This window comes from Eucalyptus grandis, chromosome 11 (assembly GCF_016545825.1).
Source record: "Eucalyptus grandis isolate ANBG69807.140 chromosome 11, ASM1654582v1, whole genome shotgun sequence".
Taxonomy (NCBI): Eukaryota; Viridiplantae; Streptophyta; class Magnoliopsida; order Myrtales; family Myrtaceae; genus Eucalyptus; species Eucalyptus grandis.
In genome coordinates, this window is record NC_052622.1 from 19312777 (window position 1) to 19328647 (window position 15871).

The following is a 15871-nucleotide window of genomic DNA, read 5'->3' on the forward strand; positions in this document are numbered from 1 at the left end:
CTAAGGGGGAAAGCTAAACCAAATAGGCCCTAAGCCACCCCTGCCAACCCTAGCATTGTTGCCCAATTGGCCTCGAGCGTTGAAAAGTTACAAATTACCCCCCTAAGCTTTGATTTGTTGAAGACGTTAGTTTTGTCAACAAAGCCAGTGAGTGTTATCTTAAAAATGGACCTATGCACATGGTTAGTGGAGTTAAAAAAAGAAAAGAAAAAAAAGATAGGATGCAAGGCTGATGTAATTAAAAAAAAAAATAGTAGGGGTTAGTTTGGTCAAGAAAAATGTGTTGATCGATTTTTAGGTAACACTAACGGCAAAGCAAGAGGAAAATCTAGTGATGGCGACACAAGTCGAATTTCGTAGAGGAGGAGGGGGTAATTTGCAATATATCAAAGTTTACGGGCTATGGTCCAATGGAGCCAAAGTTTTTTTTTTTCTTTTTTTTGGTCGGACAATGGAGCCAAAGTTTTTTTTTTTTTTTGGTCAATCCTACTCTATTCCTACTCTACACTTACTCTCAGACTTTTGCCCTACCTCTTGCAGGGCGTGAGAGTCAAAACCCATTTCTGAAACTTACGCGTCCCCACTCCATCCCCCTGACAATGGAGCCAAAGTTGAGGGGGGCTAATATGTACTTTTCAGAATTCGAGGGCTACTGTCGATGGTGTCGACGTTCAAGGGGGTTTTGATCAATTGACCCTAAGAAAATGAATAACATGTCTATATGGAGGAGAATTTGTCCTAATCGATTTTCTAGCATTTCTATCATATTTTCACTTTCGTGTGTTTCTACATATATATTACAACAAATCCGCCACGCAACTGTTTTTCTATTATATGCTACTTCTTAAGTTTTTTTTTTTTTTTTTTTTTTTTTGGGGGGCGCCTTAAAATGAAATTACAAAAGCACTGAGATAAAACTCGGGGGTAATTCGTAACTTTTCAAAATTCGGGGCCATTGTGCAGTAATGCTAAAATTCAGGGAAGTCTTGAGAAATTATCCGAAGTGGAAGCGTTACACATTTAAGAAGGAGCTTTGGGAGACTACAGGCTATCCTGGTAATAATGCATGCCTGCCATTTTTTCCCTTTGGATAATGCATGCTGACCATTTGCTCGTCTCTCCACATTTGCATCACGCATGGCTAAGACCACAGCAGACAAAATTGCACAACAGGCTTTAAGTTCCACGTACAAAATGTACCATTAAAAAAAAAAAACTTTTCAAATTGACTCCATCAAATCCAAAACTTATATAAAAAAGTATAATCAAGTCCTAAATATTCAATTAGTTCGATGAAATCCTAAACTATCGATTAAGTCCTCTAATTTATATGAAAAGGTGCCATTTTAGGATAATGCATAGGCAAAATTTGAGTGCAACTCAGACAATCATAAGTACTTTCTTTTGTAAGAGTTGATTGTCTTGTATGAAAAGAAAAAAAATTAGAACTTGATTGAATCGATTGAATGTTTAAAATTGGATTGCATTATGTATACAAGGTTTAAAACTTTTGATGAACGTTTCCGTACCACAATATACGTTACGGTTTATGAGATATTGATGGATTTATTTATCCTAACTATATGAAAAGTGACGTCAGAGCCAAACTCAGACTGGCTTTATTAAAGTGACTAGTGGAAGTCTCATGCGAGATTGGGACTCCATTCGTTTCCCCAAAAAAGAATGATTTGAAAAACTTTTTCAAAATTAATCTCTTATATTGTTTGAAATAATTAGTCAATTGAAAATGTTTTCATTATCAACAAAAATTTATATATGAACATTTTCATGGACAAGAAAATATTTTTCATTCATTTACTTTTACAAGTAAAATGAGTGATCATTTTTAAGAAAATATTTTTTAAATTCATTTTCCGCGAAACAAACGCATTTTTACTTTCTAATTATAAACTTCTGATTTTGTCTAATTTGAAGTGATCATGTTTATTAGAAGCAAGAGGATCGTGCTCCACAATGCTGCAGACGGCACTTAGGTAGAGATCTTGCCTCTATGCAGTTTTCTTTTGTTACTAGGAATGGATACTGTCTCAATAGGGCAAGGCTCTAGCAATTCGGCTTTTACAGATTTTTCAATTAAAAAATCTCTCGAACCTATTGAAACGTAAGTTCGGTTCTATCTGTAAAAGGGAAAAGAAATCGAATAAAAGCTAAACAATTTAAGAAAATAAGTATATGTGGACCCAAAGTTTTAGTGTAGTTGTGCGCAGACCATCCCGGAAAATTTTGACTAACCCTTTTTCTGAACTATAACGTTCTTCAATATATGATGATAAAGTATCGGTTGTCCGTTAATATTGATGTAATCAATGATATCTCCTTCCTTTGCCTTCATAAGAGCATCATACGTGATGGATGGATTCCGAAAATGAAAAACTTGCTTGAAAGTGGGCTAGATAGATTATAGAATTTATAAAAGAAATACCGAGAATTAAAAAATCATCAAAGTGGTTTGGAAGGAATATTTACCAAAAATGTCTTGACAGCTGGTTTGTTCATGTTTTCAACATGCCTTTCCGGCTAGAAATCAGAGTCATGTGAAAGATTTGCTATGTTGGATTCAGAAACCCTAAAAATTTTGAGTAGCAATAGCACAAGTTCCATTTTCACTTGCATAGCGATAGTACTCTTCTTTGTTTAGGCTACTATCTCTTTATAATAAATGGGATAAGTATATTAGAAGTGCTAAAACCCATACCGAAAAATACAATTGAATTTTAAAACTTTTGAAAACTGCAATAAAAAAGTTTGGTGCAAATTTAAGAATAGATTTAAAGATTTCTTTTAGACGAAAAAGAGTTCGGGATAAAATTGAAACTGCACCTAAAGTTTGAGAATTTTTTTAAAATTAGGTCTTATCTCATTAGTGATGTGATCATGAAAGTAGGTGACATGAATGCCGAGGCCTTGTCTCTTGAGCTTCTCTCTCCTCAGCTGGCAGCTGCAAGATAAGGTGGTGGTACCATCTCTATACACCAACAATGGTGTGTCAATGTCGTCCTCCGTTATGGCAAGGATTTGGGTTCTAGAAGCCCCACTGCGGTGAAGGTTAGGACTCTATATCACCGGTAGAGGTGTTAAAATGTACCATTTATGACCCATTTAAATCTTAAATGGGTCACACCAAATTAAATGTTTAATGGTCTTAAGTGTTTTTAAATGGGTTGGGTTGAAAACAAACAAAAAAATTATAATTCCTCACTTCTCTCTTCAACTTTATAAAAATTGAAATTATAATTTTTTATTTTTATTTTCTCTTTTCTTTTTCTTCTTTTTTTTTTTTTTTTTTTTTTTTTTTTTTCTTTCTCCTTCCTCCTTCCGGTCGGGCAAGGATTTGGGTTCTAGAAGCCCCACTGAGCGGTGAAGGTTAGGACTCTATATCACCGGCGAGCCTCGAGCTTCCCGTAACTCGAGCTCGCCGGATCTGGCGAGGCAGAGGCCTCCGGCGTAGGCGCGAGCTCGAGGCTCGCCCGTGGCCGGCCGCGGCCCCGTCGTCGTGGCCGGCGGCCGGCCAAAGAAGAAGAAGAAGGAGAAGAAAAAGAGAAAAAGAAAAAGAAAAAGGAAAAAGAAAATTATATTTTAAAAATAAAATAAAAATAATTAAAATTTTAATTTAAAAAAATAATAATTAAATTTCGATTTTTTTAAATAATTATTTTAAAATTTATAAAAATTGTCCATTAAATTTATATTGTATAAAACTATTTTAGCAATACAATTTTTAAAAAAAATATATATATAAAAGCTTGGAAGTATTTTAATAATATAATCTTTAAAAAAAACAAAGGAATAAGTTTTTCTAAATTTGTTAAATATGAAAATATTTTATTAATATGAGTTGGGTCGGGTCGAGTATGGGTTGGGTATGGGTCGGGTCGGGTTTGGGTCGAAAAAATTATATTAAACATAAATGGGTCATAAATGGGTTAATGGGTCAATTTGGGTCGGACCATTAATGACTGGGACCCAAACCCGACCCGACCCACCCGTTTAACGGCTCTAATCACCGGCACTCCTTTGTAACTAGGGTTGTTCGAGTCAGTAGGGATTAGAATTTTTGGGTCCAAATCGGGTCTTTCTTTAAACCTCAATTTGGGGTTTTCCAACATACTCAGCAATGTTGGACGAGGGGTGGCAACCTCGCCCGCCTTCTAGTGAGGGTGGTGACGATCACAAATTATTGTGCATCAAAAGTAATCATTAGAGCGGAATCATTTCGTCAAGAGTTGCATCTGTCAATAATTGTCTATTCATATAAGTGCTGTACATTTTCAAAATACATGTAAAATTGTGTCTTTCAATCTACTTTCAAACAAATAAGTATGGAAAGTCCTTTAAAGTTTAGATTAATATTACATTTATCTATATCTATTAGACTAATGACAAAGTCGAAGCACACTCGAGCAAATCTCTCAATTCATTTCAAATATACATTATTCAAGCAAATCTCTCTATTTATTTCAAATAAAAATATATCGTCTTACCACACACAATGCAAATGATGATTTACTAATACGATAAAAAAAAAAAAAGGCAACATAATTATCAAAGTTGGTATGGAAACACACATGGATTTGCTTATTCGCTTGCTCACCAGTCACCTAGTCTTGTCTTCGTTAGCTCATTAGCCTCCGCAATAACCCCCGGGGCCTCCGAAGCTAATCGTGTAGCCCTTCATCTGCCGTATCACAACGTGATGATTCTTGAAGCCATACACATTGGATTTATCGACCCACTCCGAAATTTTTCGTGAAGGAGGCAAGGCGTCGCCTGTCGCGCTGACCCATTTGAGAGTTCGAAAGTACGTGGCGTGCCGAAAATCCCCGTCGGGCTTGTGTCCGCTTCCCATGGGGGGACAAACTCCATTGCTTCCGGCAAGGCTAACTCCGCCCCAAGCTGTATGGAGAGAACCATTGCGCAAGTATAAGAAGAGCTCCTTTGGCCAGTAACCAACGTTTATCGCCGGATTATCGCAATGCAGCCACCAGTTTCCAGTATCTCTATCCTGGTTAAGAGAGAAAAAGAGGAACTTGCTCAATAGTCTGGATATTATACATGTTTTGGGGGAAAAGTACCAAAAAAGTCATAAACATTTTACATTGGTACCAATTCAGTCCTAAACTTTTCAATTGTGACGGATGAGTCAGGTCTCAACTAGATTGTGGGCGAATCGGGTCTTCACCCATAAAGATGGGCGAGTCTGGAATTGTGACAGATGAAGCCCTCAACCAAAAGGGGCTCGATTAATGAAGGCGATTGGTGGAAGAACAACTTGGCTTTAAGAAATTGGGAAGACGAGATTGAATCTAGAGCAAGTTGCGAAGAATTTTGGGGGGAGATCAAAATAGGGTTTGGGTGTGCTTTGGGCAAAGATCATGGGCAAAGCGTCTTCAGTTTCAGGGTAAACGAAATGCTACGTTTTGGGTGTAAAAAAGTCTTTTTTTAATTGTTTAAAGCGAAACGACGTAGTTTCGCACTCCGACATCCATGTTAGCGCTGGCAACACCGACCAGAGGTGACTTAGAGTCCACATCAGCCTTTTCCAATAGAGAATGGCCGAATGAACTAAATCGATACTAAATGCAAAAAGTTTAGGACTAAATTAGTCCAATTAAAAAGTTTAGGACTAAATTAGTACCAATGCAAAATGTTTAAGACTTTTTTAATACTTTTCCCCATGTTTTGGTGAGGCTTGGTTCTGTGAAAGTTTTGATTTAAAAAGAAAAATAGCAATAGTCATTCATATAGAACAAAGTATATGATATACGTACGTAGTGTGAATTGTTAAATTATTATGCTCTTACATGTATGCACACATAATGAGAAAATTACCAATTCTTGTATATATCAATAAGTTTTGAAATATTGAAAGCTATCATTTTTGTAACGGTTCTTTACTATCATTGATATGTAATGGTTTTTGTCCATCGTTAATTTATTGTAGTTTTGTGAAGTCTTATAATGATTTCATAGTGATATTGCCAGTAATTGCAATGGATTTATAACGTTTCTTCGATTAAATGTTAGAATCGACAATAGAAAATGGCTCTTTGTGTCTTTTACCTACGAATTGAAAAGTGATATACATAACAAGAATATCTTTTCTTCTTTTTACATATCTTTCCTTTCTTGCTAGTTGTACACATAACATCATTCGTGTTCATTCTATTATCTGTTCGGAATAAAAAATGAAAGTTTGTTGTATCTTGGTACAATAACCGCTAGAACTTATCATATTGAGTTTTGTACTTTTTATCCTTAAGAAAAGTACTTGCATGTCTAAGATATTTTGATCTTATTTTATTTTTCTTCTTTTTCAATAGATTTTCATCAATTTCTTATTTTTCATATTATCTAATATTTTTTCCAATGATTCGAGTGCTAAACCTATTATACAAATGTTAGTTTAGTCGTAAATTTTTCAATTTGGCCAATATAATTCTAAACTTTTGCATGAAATTCCAACATACTCCTTCCAGCCAATTGCTACCAAAATTGCTGACATTATGTCCAATCATCGCCAAACGTCCTACGTGGCATGCTGATATGAACAACTAATGGATCGCCACCTTGGCAATTTTTGACAATAATTGGACAAAAGGGTTTACAATGAAATTTCGCACAAAGGATTAAAACTACATTGACAAAATTATAAAATTTATAATTGAATTGCGCCCGTACAGTAGGTTTAGGGCTAATTAGGTTGAGAAATGTTATTCTTCATACATTCGTATTACAAAATAAGAGCCATTATGTTAACAACCATAAGGCTAACCTTACCTGATCAATTCGGATTTCAAGCGCAAAAACATCCCTTCCATAAGTAGAAGCAGCGCGCATAGGAGTTCCAGGGCTTAATTCCCTATCAATCTGGATAAAGCCGCGACATAAAACATTATAGCACCCGTCTCGATGGCCATTGCCCTGTTAAAGTAAAAAGAATCAGTCCGAGTTACCTCTAATTTCAATATTGGTTTTGGAAATGAGGTGTTAAACTAAGGCAAGAGTAATTGTTCTTAAACTAACTGTCCAATAGGTGAAAAGCCGAGGAAGATTATCGCCATATAATCCTGGAGCAACCTGGTAAAACAACCTTATTAGATTGCTCTTTGATTTTTTTTTTAATCATAAATTCACAATATCAATACAAATTTACATACTTGCCAGCCGGCTGCAATCATACTAATATGGTCCGGAGGACCGGTTTCAATCCACATATTATGCGAACTGAATTGATCGTGAGCAACAGTTAGATTGTAGACGCTGACTGCACCATGACATCCATATTTAATGTTTTCAATCGCATCCTCTCTCAAAGAAATCACCTGCAAAATTATAAGATTTCTTTACCTCGTTATAGCGGGGAAAGTTCTTACTTCACTTGCAAATCACATTGAACTTTGGTGTAGTATTAATTGCACTGAGAAATCCTATAGAACAATAAATTAGCTTTATCATCAAACCGCCACGGCAAGAAGACGGAGAGAGAGTGGCTCGAGCTCGACATAGAGAGAGAGAGAGAGAGAGCATACATGTTGATTAGAAGCAATAGCATCATGCTCCACAGCCGCCATAGACGGCATTTTAGGTAGAGATCTTGCCCTTCTCAAATTTTCTTTTGTTACTCGAGAAATGGGTACTGTTCCAACAGGGCAAGGTTCTCGCCATCTAAACTTTACAAATTTTTCATTTGGAGAAAATCTCTCGAACCTATTAAAATGTAATTTGGGTTCCACCTGCAAAAAGGAAAAACCAAATAAACCAGAATCAATGTAAATAATGTAAAAAAATAAATAAATGTAGGTTGAACAACCTGTTCTTCTATCGTAGTTGTGCTTCACTTTTGGAGAAAATTTTGACGAACTCTTACCTGAACTCTGTGATTCTTCAATAGAGGATGATCAAGAGCAGGTTGTTTGTTAATATCAACACAATCAATGATATCCCCTTCCTTTCCCTTCATAAGAGCATTAAACCCGATGAATGGTTCCCATAGCGAAAAGCTCACTTGAGACTCAGCTAAGTAAATTTTGATTCCATTAAAAAGAAAAAAGAAACAAATTCGGAGGTGGAGAATCATCAAATGGTTTGGAAAGTATGTTTACCACAAATGTCTTGACCGCTGGCTTGTTCATGATTTCAACTTGTCTTTCCAGCTCTAATTCATCTTCTGAAACATTTGCCATGTCAGAAACCCTGAAAAACATGAGTAGCAATAGCACAAGTTTCATTTTCAGTTGCATAAGGATAGTCACATTTGCTGTTTAGGCAACGTCTCCATATAAATAAAGCGTACAGTGTACTCTTTTTAAGACGGTTATAATTATTTTTTGGATTAATTCTATAGGTGGGTCAATGCCCGGGTGCATGGGAGGAATTAATGCGGAAGAACCTAAGTGGCATGTAAAGAGCCTAAATTTGGGGATATTTACTCAAGACCCCCTAAACTTTCGCACTATTGCAAAAAAAAAAAAAAAAAAAAAAAAACTAAGGCATTTTGCACAATTGGCCCCGGAAATTGGACAGTTCCAGATTACCCCCTAAGCTTTGATTTGTTATGGACGCTAGTTTTGTCAACATAAGCGTTAAGTGTTATCTAAAAATGGAATTGTTCATTTTTGTATAAAAAAATTAGTAGCGCTTATTTTGGTCAAGAAAAATGAGTTAAATCAATTTTTAGGTAACACTTAACGGCAACGCAGAAGGACGAACTAGTGACTGCAACGCAAGTTGAATTTCACGAGGGAGGGGTGTAATTTGCAATATTTCAAAGTTTACGAGCTATTGTCCAGTGGTGCCAAATTTGAGAGCGGTCAATACGTACTTTTCAAAATTCGAGGGCTACCGTCAATGGTGTTAACGTTCAAGGGGTTTTGATCAATCGACCTTAAGAAAATGAATAGCAATTCCACATGGATGAGAATTGGTCCCATGCGATTTTTAACTATGTGAATAACATCAATTCCTTAGCATTTCTATCATATTTTCTCTTTCACAACCAATCTGTCACATGACTATTTTTCTATTATTTGCCACCTGTTAAGTTTTCCCCTTCTTCTTCTTTTTTTTCCGATAATAAATGAAATTGCAAAAGCACTAAGACAGAATTCAAGGGGGCAATTCGTAACTTTTCAAAATTCAAGGGGTTGTTGTGTAGCAATGCTAAAGTTCAGGGAAGTTTTGAAAACAGTAACTATCCTTATAGCAGGCCAAGTCAAATACAGAAGCCGCATCAAGTGGAAGCGTTACTCATTGAAGAGGAGCTTTGGGAGACTAAAGGCTATCCCTGAAATCATGCATGCCGGCCATTTTTTTTCCTTTGGATAATGCATGTTGACCATTTGCTCGTCTCTCCACTACGGTAGAGACAATTGCACGAGAAGCTCTAAATTTTAAATCTTATGTAAAAGATGTAACAAAAGTCTAAACATTTCACATAAGTCTATCAAATTCAAAAATAATCGAGTCCTAAATATTTTAAATTTAAAATATATTTATGTACATACATAGGCCGAGTGACACCAACCTCTCAGTGAGTGGGTGTTGAAGAGAGGTTGCCGAATCTTGTCTGGCTAGTTGCCAGCGGCGCTAGAGGAAAATGGTTTGGGTATGACTCTTGAGTTGTTCCAAGAACGAAAAAAAAAAAAAAAAAACTTTTTTGTACTTTTTCTTCTCTTCCAAATTTATTTTCTGGGATAAAAACGTTACCAAATGGATTTCTGTAAAAATAACAATGAAATAAAAATATTTACTTTTGTTTGGCTGTTTATCAAACAAGGCCTAAATCTATGCCCCAAAAATGGGAAAAGTGCCAAAAAGTCCTAAACCTTTTGTCTTTGTGCCAATTTAGTCATAAACCTTTTTCGGTGCCAATTCGGTCCTAAACCTTTTTAAGTTGTGCCAATTCAGTCATTTCCAGCAATTTTGACCGGATTTTGCTAACGGGCCGGCCGGATGTGTGGCTTGATCGGCGACGTGGATAACTTTTAATAATATATATATTTTTTGTCTTTTTCCTCCAGACTGTCGCCGGACCCGGCGACCGGCCGAGGCGATCGCCGGCGAGGGCAAGGGCCGGCGAGGCTCAACCTCGCCCCGAGATCCGGCGGGGCGAACCTCGCCCATGGCCGCCTCGCCGGATCCGACCATGGGCGATGGGCGAGGCTCGCCTCACCGGATCGGCGAGGTCGAGCCTCGCCGACCCTCGCCCGACCTCGCCGAGATCGGGCCATGGGCGAGGCTCGCCGGATCCGGCGAGGTCGAGCCTCGCCGGCCATCGATCCGGCGAGGGCAAGCCTCGCCGGCCATGGGTGAGGGCCGGCGAGGCTCGACCTCGCCAAATCCGGCGAGGGTGAGCCTCGCCCATGGCCGCCTCGCCGGATCGGGCCATGGGCGAGGCTCACCCTCGCTAGCCTCGCCGAATCGGCAAGGCGAGCCTCGCCCATGGCCGGTGAGGGCCGGTGAGGCTCGACCTCGCCGAGATCCGGCGGGGCGAGCCTCGCCCATGGCCGCCTCGCGAGATCGGGCCATGGGCGAGGCTCACCCTCGCCCGCCTCGCCGGATCTGGAAGCGAGCCTCGCCCATGGCCGACGAGGGCCAGCGAGGCTCAACCTCGCTAGATCCGGCGAGGCGAGCCTCGCCCATGGCCCGATCCGCGAGGCGGCCATGGGCGAAGCTCGCCCTCGCCGGCGCCCTCGCCCATGGCCGACGAGACTCGACCTCGCCAGATCCGGCGAGGTCAGCCTCGCCCTCGCCGGCGGTCGCTTATGGCCGGTCGCCGAACCTCGGCGACCGGCTGGAGGAAAAATAAAAAAATAAAAAAAAAAATTAAAAGTATTTAAAAATATTTAAAAAATATTAAAATATTATTAAAAGTTGTCCACGTCAGCGTCGATCATGCCACGTCAGCCAGCCGGCGTTCGATCAGCAAAATCCAGCTAAAATTGGCCGGAAATGACTGAATTGGCACAACTTAAAAAGGTTTAGGACTAAATCGGCACCAAAAAAAGGTTTAGGACTTTTTTGGCACTTTTCCCCCCCAAAAATCGAAGAGTGGCCTAATTCACGAGGCCCAAGTCTCATAAACCGAGCCCAACTTGCTTATTCAATTTTCAGATAGGTGTGATTGGGCAGAACAAATTATGCAGCCCAAGAATTTTAATTAAGAGAAGGGCCATAAGAGGAGCGAGTAATTTTCATAGAGGAAGCTCACAATAAAAAGAATCCTTTCAAGAGAAATTGGCAGTACAAAGGGCCCATAAAGACACGGCCCAGTTCAAGGAGGAGTAGCTCGGCCTCCCTTTCTTACTCCCCCACCATCATCTCAACGTTAAAAAAAAATAAAAAAACAGATAATCATTTCCGTTGAAAATCATTGTCACGTAACCGATGCTAATATGAACAAATTTTTAATAATTATTTTTCTTTCCCTTTTCATTTTGGCAATGGTTGATGAGATCACTCGCCACAAATGGGGGCTGGCAAGGCCAACCCTCGCCTAGCTAGATTCAGCAAGGAACTCTCATCGATGCTCGTCCTCACTAGATCTGAGCAGAGGGGATTTACCTAGCACTCGCCCTTGCCTAGGCAAGGCCAACCTTCGTTGATCATCACCTATGACCGATGGCCGGTCATTGGCAACAAAAAAAGGGAAAAATGATTAAAATTTATAAAAATTAACCACATTAGTGCCAACCATTTCACGTAAGATAGTAACATTTACCTCACTTGTTTTAACTAAAATTGACCAAATTGATTACATTAACAAATTGTCAAAATGTTTGAGACTACCTTACCAAATTGAAAAATTTATGATCAAATTAGCACAAATTCAATAAGCTTAAGATTTGGTAATTTCCTCAATAATCGAATGAGCCTCGATAAATGCTTTAAATCTTACAAGTACCGAGTTAAGTCGTAACATTTGAGCCGATCCTAACTGCAAGCAAGCAAGAAAGGAAATCTCGAACGATGCTCCTTTTGAGAAAGCCCACCTTCGATAGCTTGAACAAAGACTGAAAATCGAAAAAAAGATTCGAAAAAAAAAAAAAAAAAAAAAAAACTAGACCAAAGTCGCAAGCCATGCCAAAAATCGAAACTTCTGCCCTCTTAATTCATGATTACCGTTCGATTTCGATCTAATTCCGCCTGATATAAGGAGCAATTACAAATCACCATCTCCTTAACAGCTCAAACAAAGCTTTGCTCAAAAAAAAAAAAAAAAAACAACTCAAACAAAGCCACCGTTCACTGGAATCACCTGTCCATTGACCCACTCGGCGCTGTCGGAAGCCAAAAACCCGACGACCGGAGCGACGTCGTCGGCCTTTCCTAGACGACCGTGGGGACACGCCTCAACCACGCCCTTGATGTACTCTTCGCTCCTCCCTGCGAAGAACAGCTCAGTCGCAATCGGCCCCGGCGCGATGCAATTCGCGGTTATGCCCGTCCCCTTGAGCTCCTTTGCGAGAACTCTAGCCATCGTCTCAACCGCGGCTTTGGAGGCCGTGTAGGCTCCGTAGTTAGGCTTCAAGGCAACGGCCAAGGACGACGACAACAGTATGATGCGCCCGCCGCCGCCACGTTTCAGCCTATTCGCCGCCTCACGGCAACAGATGAACGTGCCTCTGGCGTTGACGCTGGAGGTTATGAACATGAGAGTTGATTAGTATCTTACATACAGTGAAGGGAAACAGGGATATGATCTTGCAGATACTTGCTCTGATTATACCTGAAGATCTTGTCGAATTCTTCCACGGGAGTGTCAGCTATGGAGAAATGCTCAGCATCCATGACCCCAGCGGAGTTGACGAGGATGTGCGCCGGCGAGCCAAATGCGCTTTCAGCTGCATCAAACAGGGATTTGACGCTCTCGGGATCGGAAACATTGGCTCTGACTGAAATCGCAGCATCAGGAGATGAAGAATTTATCTCGGCCACTACTAGATCGGCTTGGGCCGAGTTGGAGGTGTAGTTGATGACGACTTTTGCACCGAGCGATGCGAGATGGACCGCAATAGCTCGGCCAATGCCACGGGACGAGCCGGTGACTATGGCCACTCGACCCCGGAGTGGGAGAGCAGCGGCGGCAGGAGTGGCCATGGAGGATCTCAGATGGAGCTCAAAAGAAGTATTGCAGAGTGATAGGAAAGCTCAAACATTTTCCTGGACCGGTTATAACTTATAAGTGCCGTAGATAGAACGAACTGCACCTTGTAAGTCAAATCGAATCCGGTCACGTGTACCAATCTCGTGCCTCTTTTTCAAAGTGGATTATGACTGGGTCGGGAATATTCTAACATGAGCAGAACTTCTTAGCCTGAAAACTCTTTCTGCTTCAGCAATCCAATACCAAATCGACTCCTACCTTGACTATATGATCGGCTCACAGTCAAATGACGATATCTTGGAAAAGTAATCTTCCATTATTTTATCATTGCCGCTGCCGTGGCAAGCCGAAAACCTGACGACCAGAACGCACAGTACATCAGAAGTTCAGTCCGACAAGACCCATTCCGAAACTTTGTAACGAAAGACTGACCCTGCGCAAAAGCAGCAAGGGAAAGTGTCACGTGATCTTCGACCGTTGACAATATCGTGGACAGGAACGATTACGATACATCTCATTTCGAGCCCAAGCGTTGTACTTTTGCAGTGATTTGAGCCTTATCTAATTCTAATTTGTATCTAATTCTAATTTGTATGCCATGGTTGATGGAGTTTATCAGATTAACAACAGATTAAAGACCATGCAAGGCATTACTCATGAATTACTGTCCATTTGCTGCAGAATCCTTCATTGCTGAAGCTCTACCTAGTCAAAGGATTCGCCCACGAAGAATACTGTTATCGTCAACTCTCTCGGCGCTAGAGATTTTGATCCTAGTTATGCATGAACTAGCTTTAATCGATTCCGTAATCTCCAGAGTATTGGAGCTTATGATTCGGCCTTGCCTCAGACCATTTTGAAGAACTGATGCATCAGCTTTCCAATCAGACAGAAAGAGACAGAGAATTCCAAAAGCAAAAGTCACAAATTTCAGGCGGTCCTTAATACAAGAATGACATAGTCCTGAGCTTGAATCAATCGACCTACACATATCCACCATTAACCCTAATCACCTGTCCATTGACCCATTCCGCGGCATCAGTGGCCAAGAACCCGACAAGAGGGGCGACATCCTTGGTCTCGCCGAGCCGCCCATGCGGGCACAGGTCGATCGCCTCATTGATCATCCCCTCAGTCTTCCCTGCAAAGAACATCTCGGTTGCAATGGGGCCCGGCGCAACGCAGTTGGCAGTGATGCGGGTGCCCTTGAGCTCCTTGGCCAGGATCTTAACCATCGTCTCCACAGCCGCCTTCGAGGCGGTGTACGCCGACAAATTCGGCCTTAGGGAGCCCACCACTGATGTGGACAGCATTATGATCCTGCCTCCACCGCCCCGCTTCAGCCGGTTCGCCGCCTCTCTGCAGCACAAGAATGCCCCTCTTGCATTGACACTGTGAAAGACATTGCAAAGAATCATCAGATCTAAAAATATTCTTTTGATCATTGCGAGAAATCATCACAACAATAAAAAAAATAAAAATAAAAACTCAATGACTTGGTTGATGTGATTATTCTATTCCCTCAAATTATGAGAAATTTTTAGAAAAAACTTCATCGAGAAATGGTGTTTTTAATAACTATTCTATTCCGAAAACGATTTCTGCTTAGAAATATTTTTTTCTGATTCTATCTGTATAAAATTTTTATTTTCAGAATAGAAAATGAACTGAAATACGTTTAGTATCATCCTCAATTTTTCTTATGATATAAAATTTCTTTAAATTTTTAAATAATTTTTAAGTTTTTTTTTTTTTTTTTTTTTTCTGCTCTTCTTCTTCCTTCTCTAGTTAGTCCCTAAGCCTTGACAAAACCTTACCGACCTCAGGCAGCCTCACTGATGGTAGCGCAAGGTAGCCTCCCCTAGATTCAGCAAAGTACTGCCAAGGCCCAATAACCAGCTAGAGAAGAAGAAAGATGAAAGGAAAAAAAGGAAAAGAGTGCCTTGTTTCAAAAATTATTTCCAGAAACAATTATTTCTATTCCAAAGTTACTCCATGGCCACTCATATGCTATCAAGAGTAGAATTTTTTTTTTTTTTTTAGGGAATAAAAGAATAAAACGAGTAAAAATTTGGCCGGTTATGCCTGAGCAACCATCTCCATCTCTCTGCCGCTCTACTCTTTATTAGAATTAGAAGCAAACTCTTAAAAAACATTAGCAGCTTCCAAACGAAAAGCAAAGAATCGATCCCACACGAACCCCATTTTTTTAAAGAGCCATCACCTGAAGGTCTTATCGAAGTCGTCGACGGAAGTGTTGGCGATGGTGGGGTACTTGGAGTCGAGGATGGCGGCGGAGTTCACCAGGACGTAGATCGGCGACTTGAAGGCTTCCTCAGCGGCGTCGAAGAGGGACTTCACCTGGTCCGGGTCCGAGACGTCAGCGCGGACGGAGACGGCGGAGCCATGGGACGAGGAGTTGATTGCCGCGACGATGGCGTCGGACTGGGCGGAGGAGCCGGGGAGGTGTAGTTGACGACGACCTTGGCGCCGAGGGAGGCGAGGTGGAGGGCGATGGCACGGCCGATCCCGCGGGAGGAGCCGGTGACGATGGCCACCCGATCTTTCAGAGGGAGCTCCGAGGCGGTGGCGGCGGTCGTGGCCATGGAGTTCCAGAGAGGGAAGAAGCTGGAAAGATGTAGGGGAAGTGAAAGGGTTACTGATCTACAAGTAAAGCGGTCTCTTTTCCAAGCAAAACGAACGAGCCCAAAAAATATCTAGGCGAAATGATGGACAGTTTGACGT

General features: G+C 40.6%; 3 protein-coding genes across 3 annotated transcripts; all 3 read right to left on the reverse strand.

Annotated features, from left to right (window-relative positions):
- Positions 1 to 4642: 4642 nt before the first annotated feature.
- Positions 4643 to 8204, reverse strand: LOC120289801. Its single transcript, XM_039305155.1, has 5 exons — positions 8124 to 8204; positions 7889 to 7975; positions 7551 to 7754; positions 6799 to 6942; positions 4643 to 5023 (listed from the first exon to the last, which is right to left on the reverse strand). The coding sequence occupies exons 1-5, from the start codon at positions 8202 to 8204 to the stop codon at positions 4643 to 4645; spliced, it is 897 nt and encodes a 298-aa protein (XP_039161089.1).
- A 3905-nt stretch (positions 8205 to 12109) lies between these two features.
- LOC104425252 (NADPH-dependent aldehyde reductase-like protein, chloroplastic) lies at positions 12110 to 13434 on the reverse strand. Its single transcript, XM_039305731.1, has 2 exons — positions 12749 to 13434; positions 12110 to 12656 (listed from the first exon to the last, which is right to left on the reverse strand). Exons 1-2 carry the CDS (start codon positions 13117 to 13119, stop codon positions 12248 to 12250), a joined length of 780 nt encoding a protein of 259 aa, XP_039161665.1. The 5' UTR covers positions 13120 to 13434; the 3' UTR covers positions 12110 to 12247.
- Positions 13435 to 13980: 546 nt separating this feature from the next.
- LOC104425253 (NADPH-dependent aldehyde reductase-like protein, chloroplastic) lies at positions 13981 to 15871 on the reverse strand. Its single transcript, XM_010037893.3, is given in 3 exon segments — positions 13981 to 14518; positions 15351 to 15583; positions 15586 to 15871. Coding segments are annotated over 3 exon segments (789 nt in total). The 5' UTR covers positions 15733 to 15871; the 3' UTR covers positions 13981 to 14109.

What these genes read in the sequence shown, in the direction of transcription:
- LOC104425252 (XM_039305731.1), bottom strand. Translation starts at nt 13,119, where the DNA reads ATGGCCACTCCTGCCGCCGCTGCTCTCCCACTCCGGGGTCGAGTGGCC. An exon ending in GAATTCGACAAGATCTTCAG is followed by an intron (nt 12,657 to 12,748) that starts GTATAATCAGAG and finishes CATAACCTCCAG; the next exon opens with CGTCAACGCCAGAGGCACGT.
- LOC120289801 (XM_039305155.1), bottom strand. Translation starts at nt 8,204, where the DNA reads ATGGCAAATGTTTCAGAAGATGAATTAGAGCTGGAAAGACAAGTTGAA. An exon ending in TGAAGAATCACAGAGTTCAG is followed by an intron (nt 7,755 to 7,888) that starts GTAAGAGTTCGT and finishes TCCTTTTTGCAG; the next exon opens with GTGGAACCCAAATTACATTT. An exon ending in TTGAAATCCGAATTGATCAG is followed by an intron (nt 5,024 to 6,798) that starts GTAAGGTTAGCC and finishes TCTCTTAACCAG; the next exon opens with GATAGAGATACTGGAAACTG.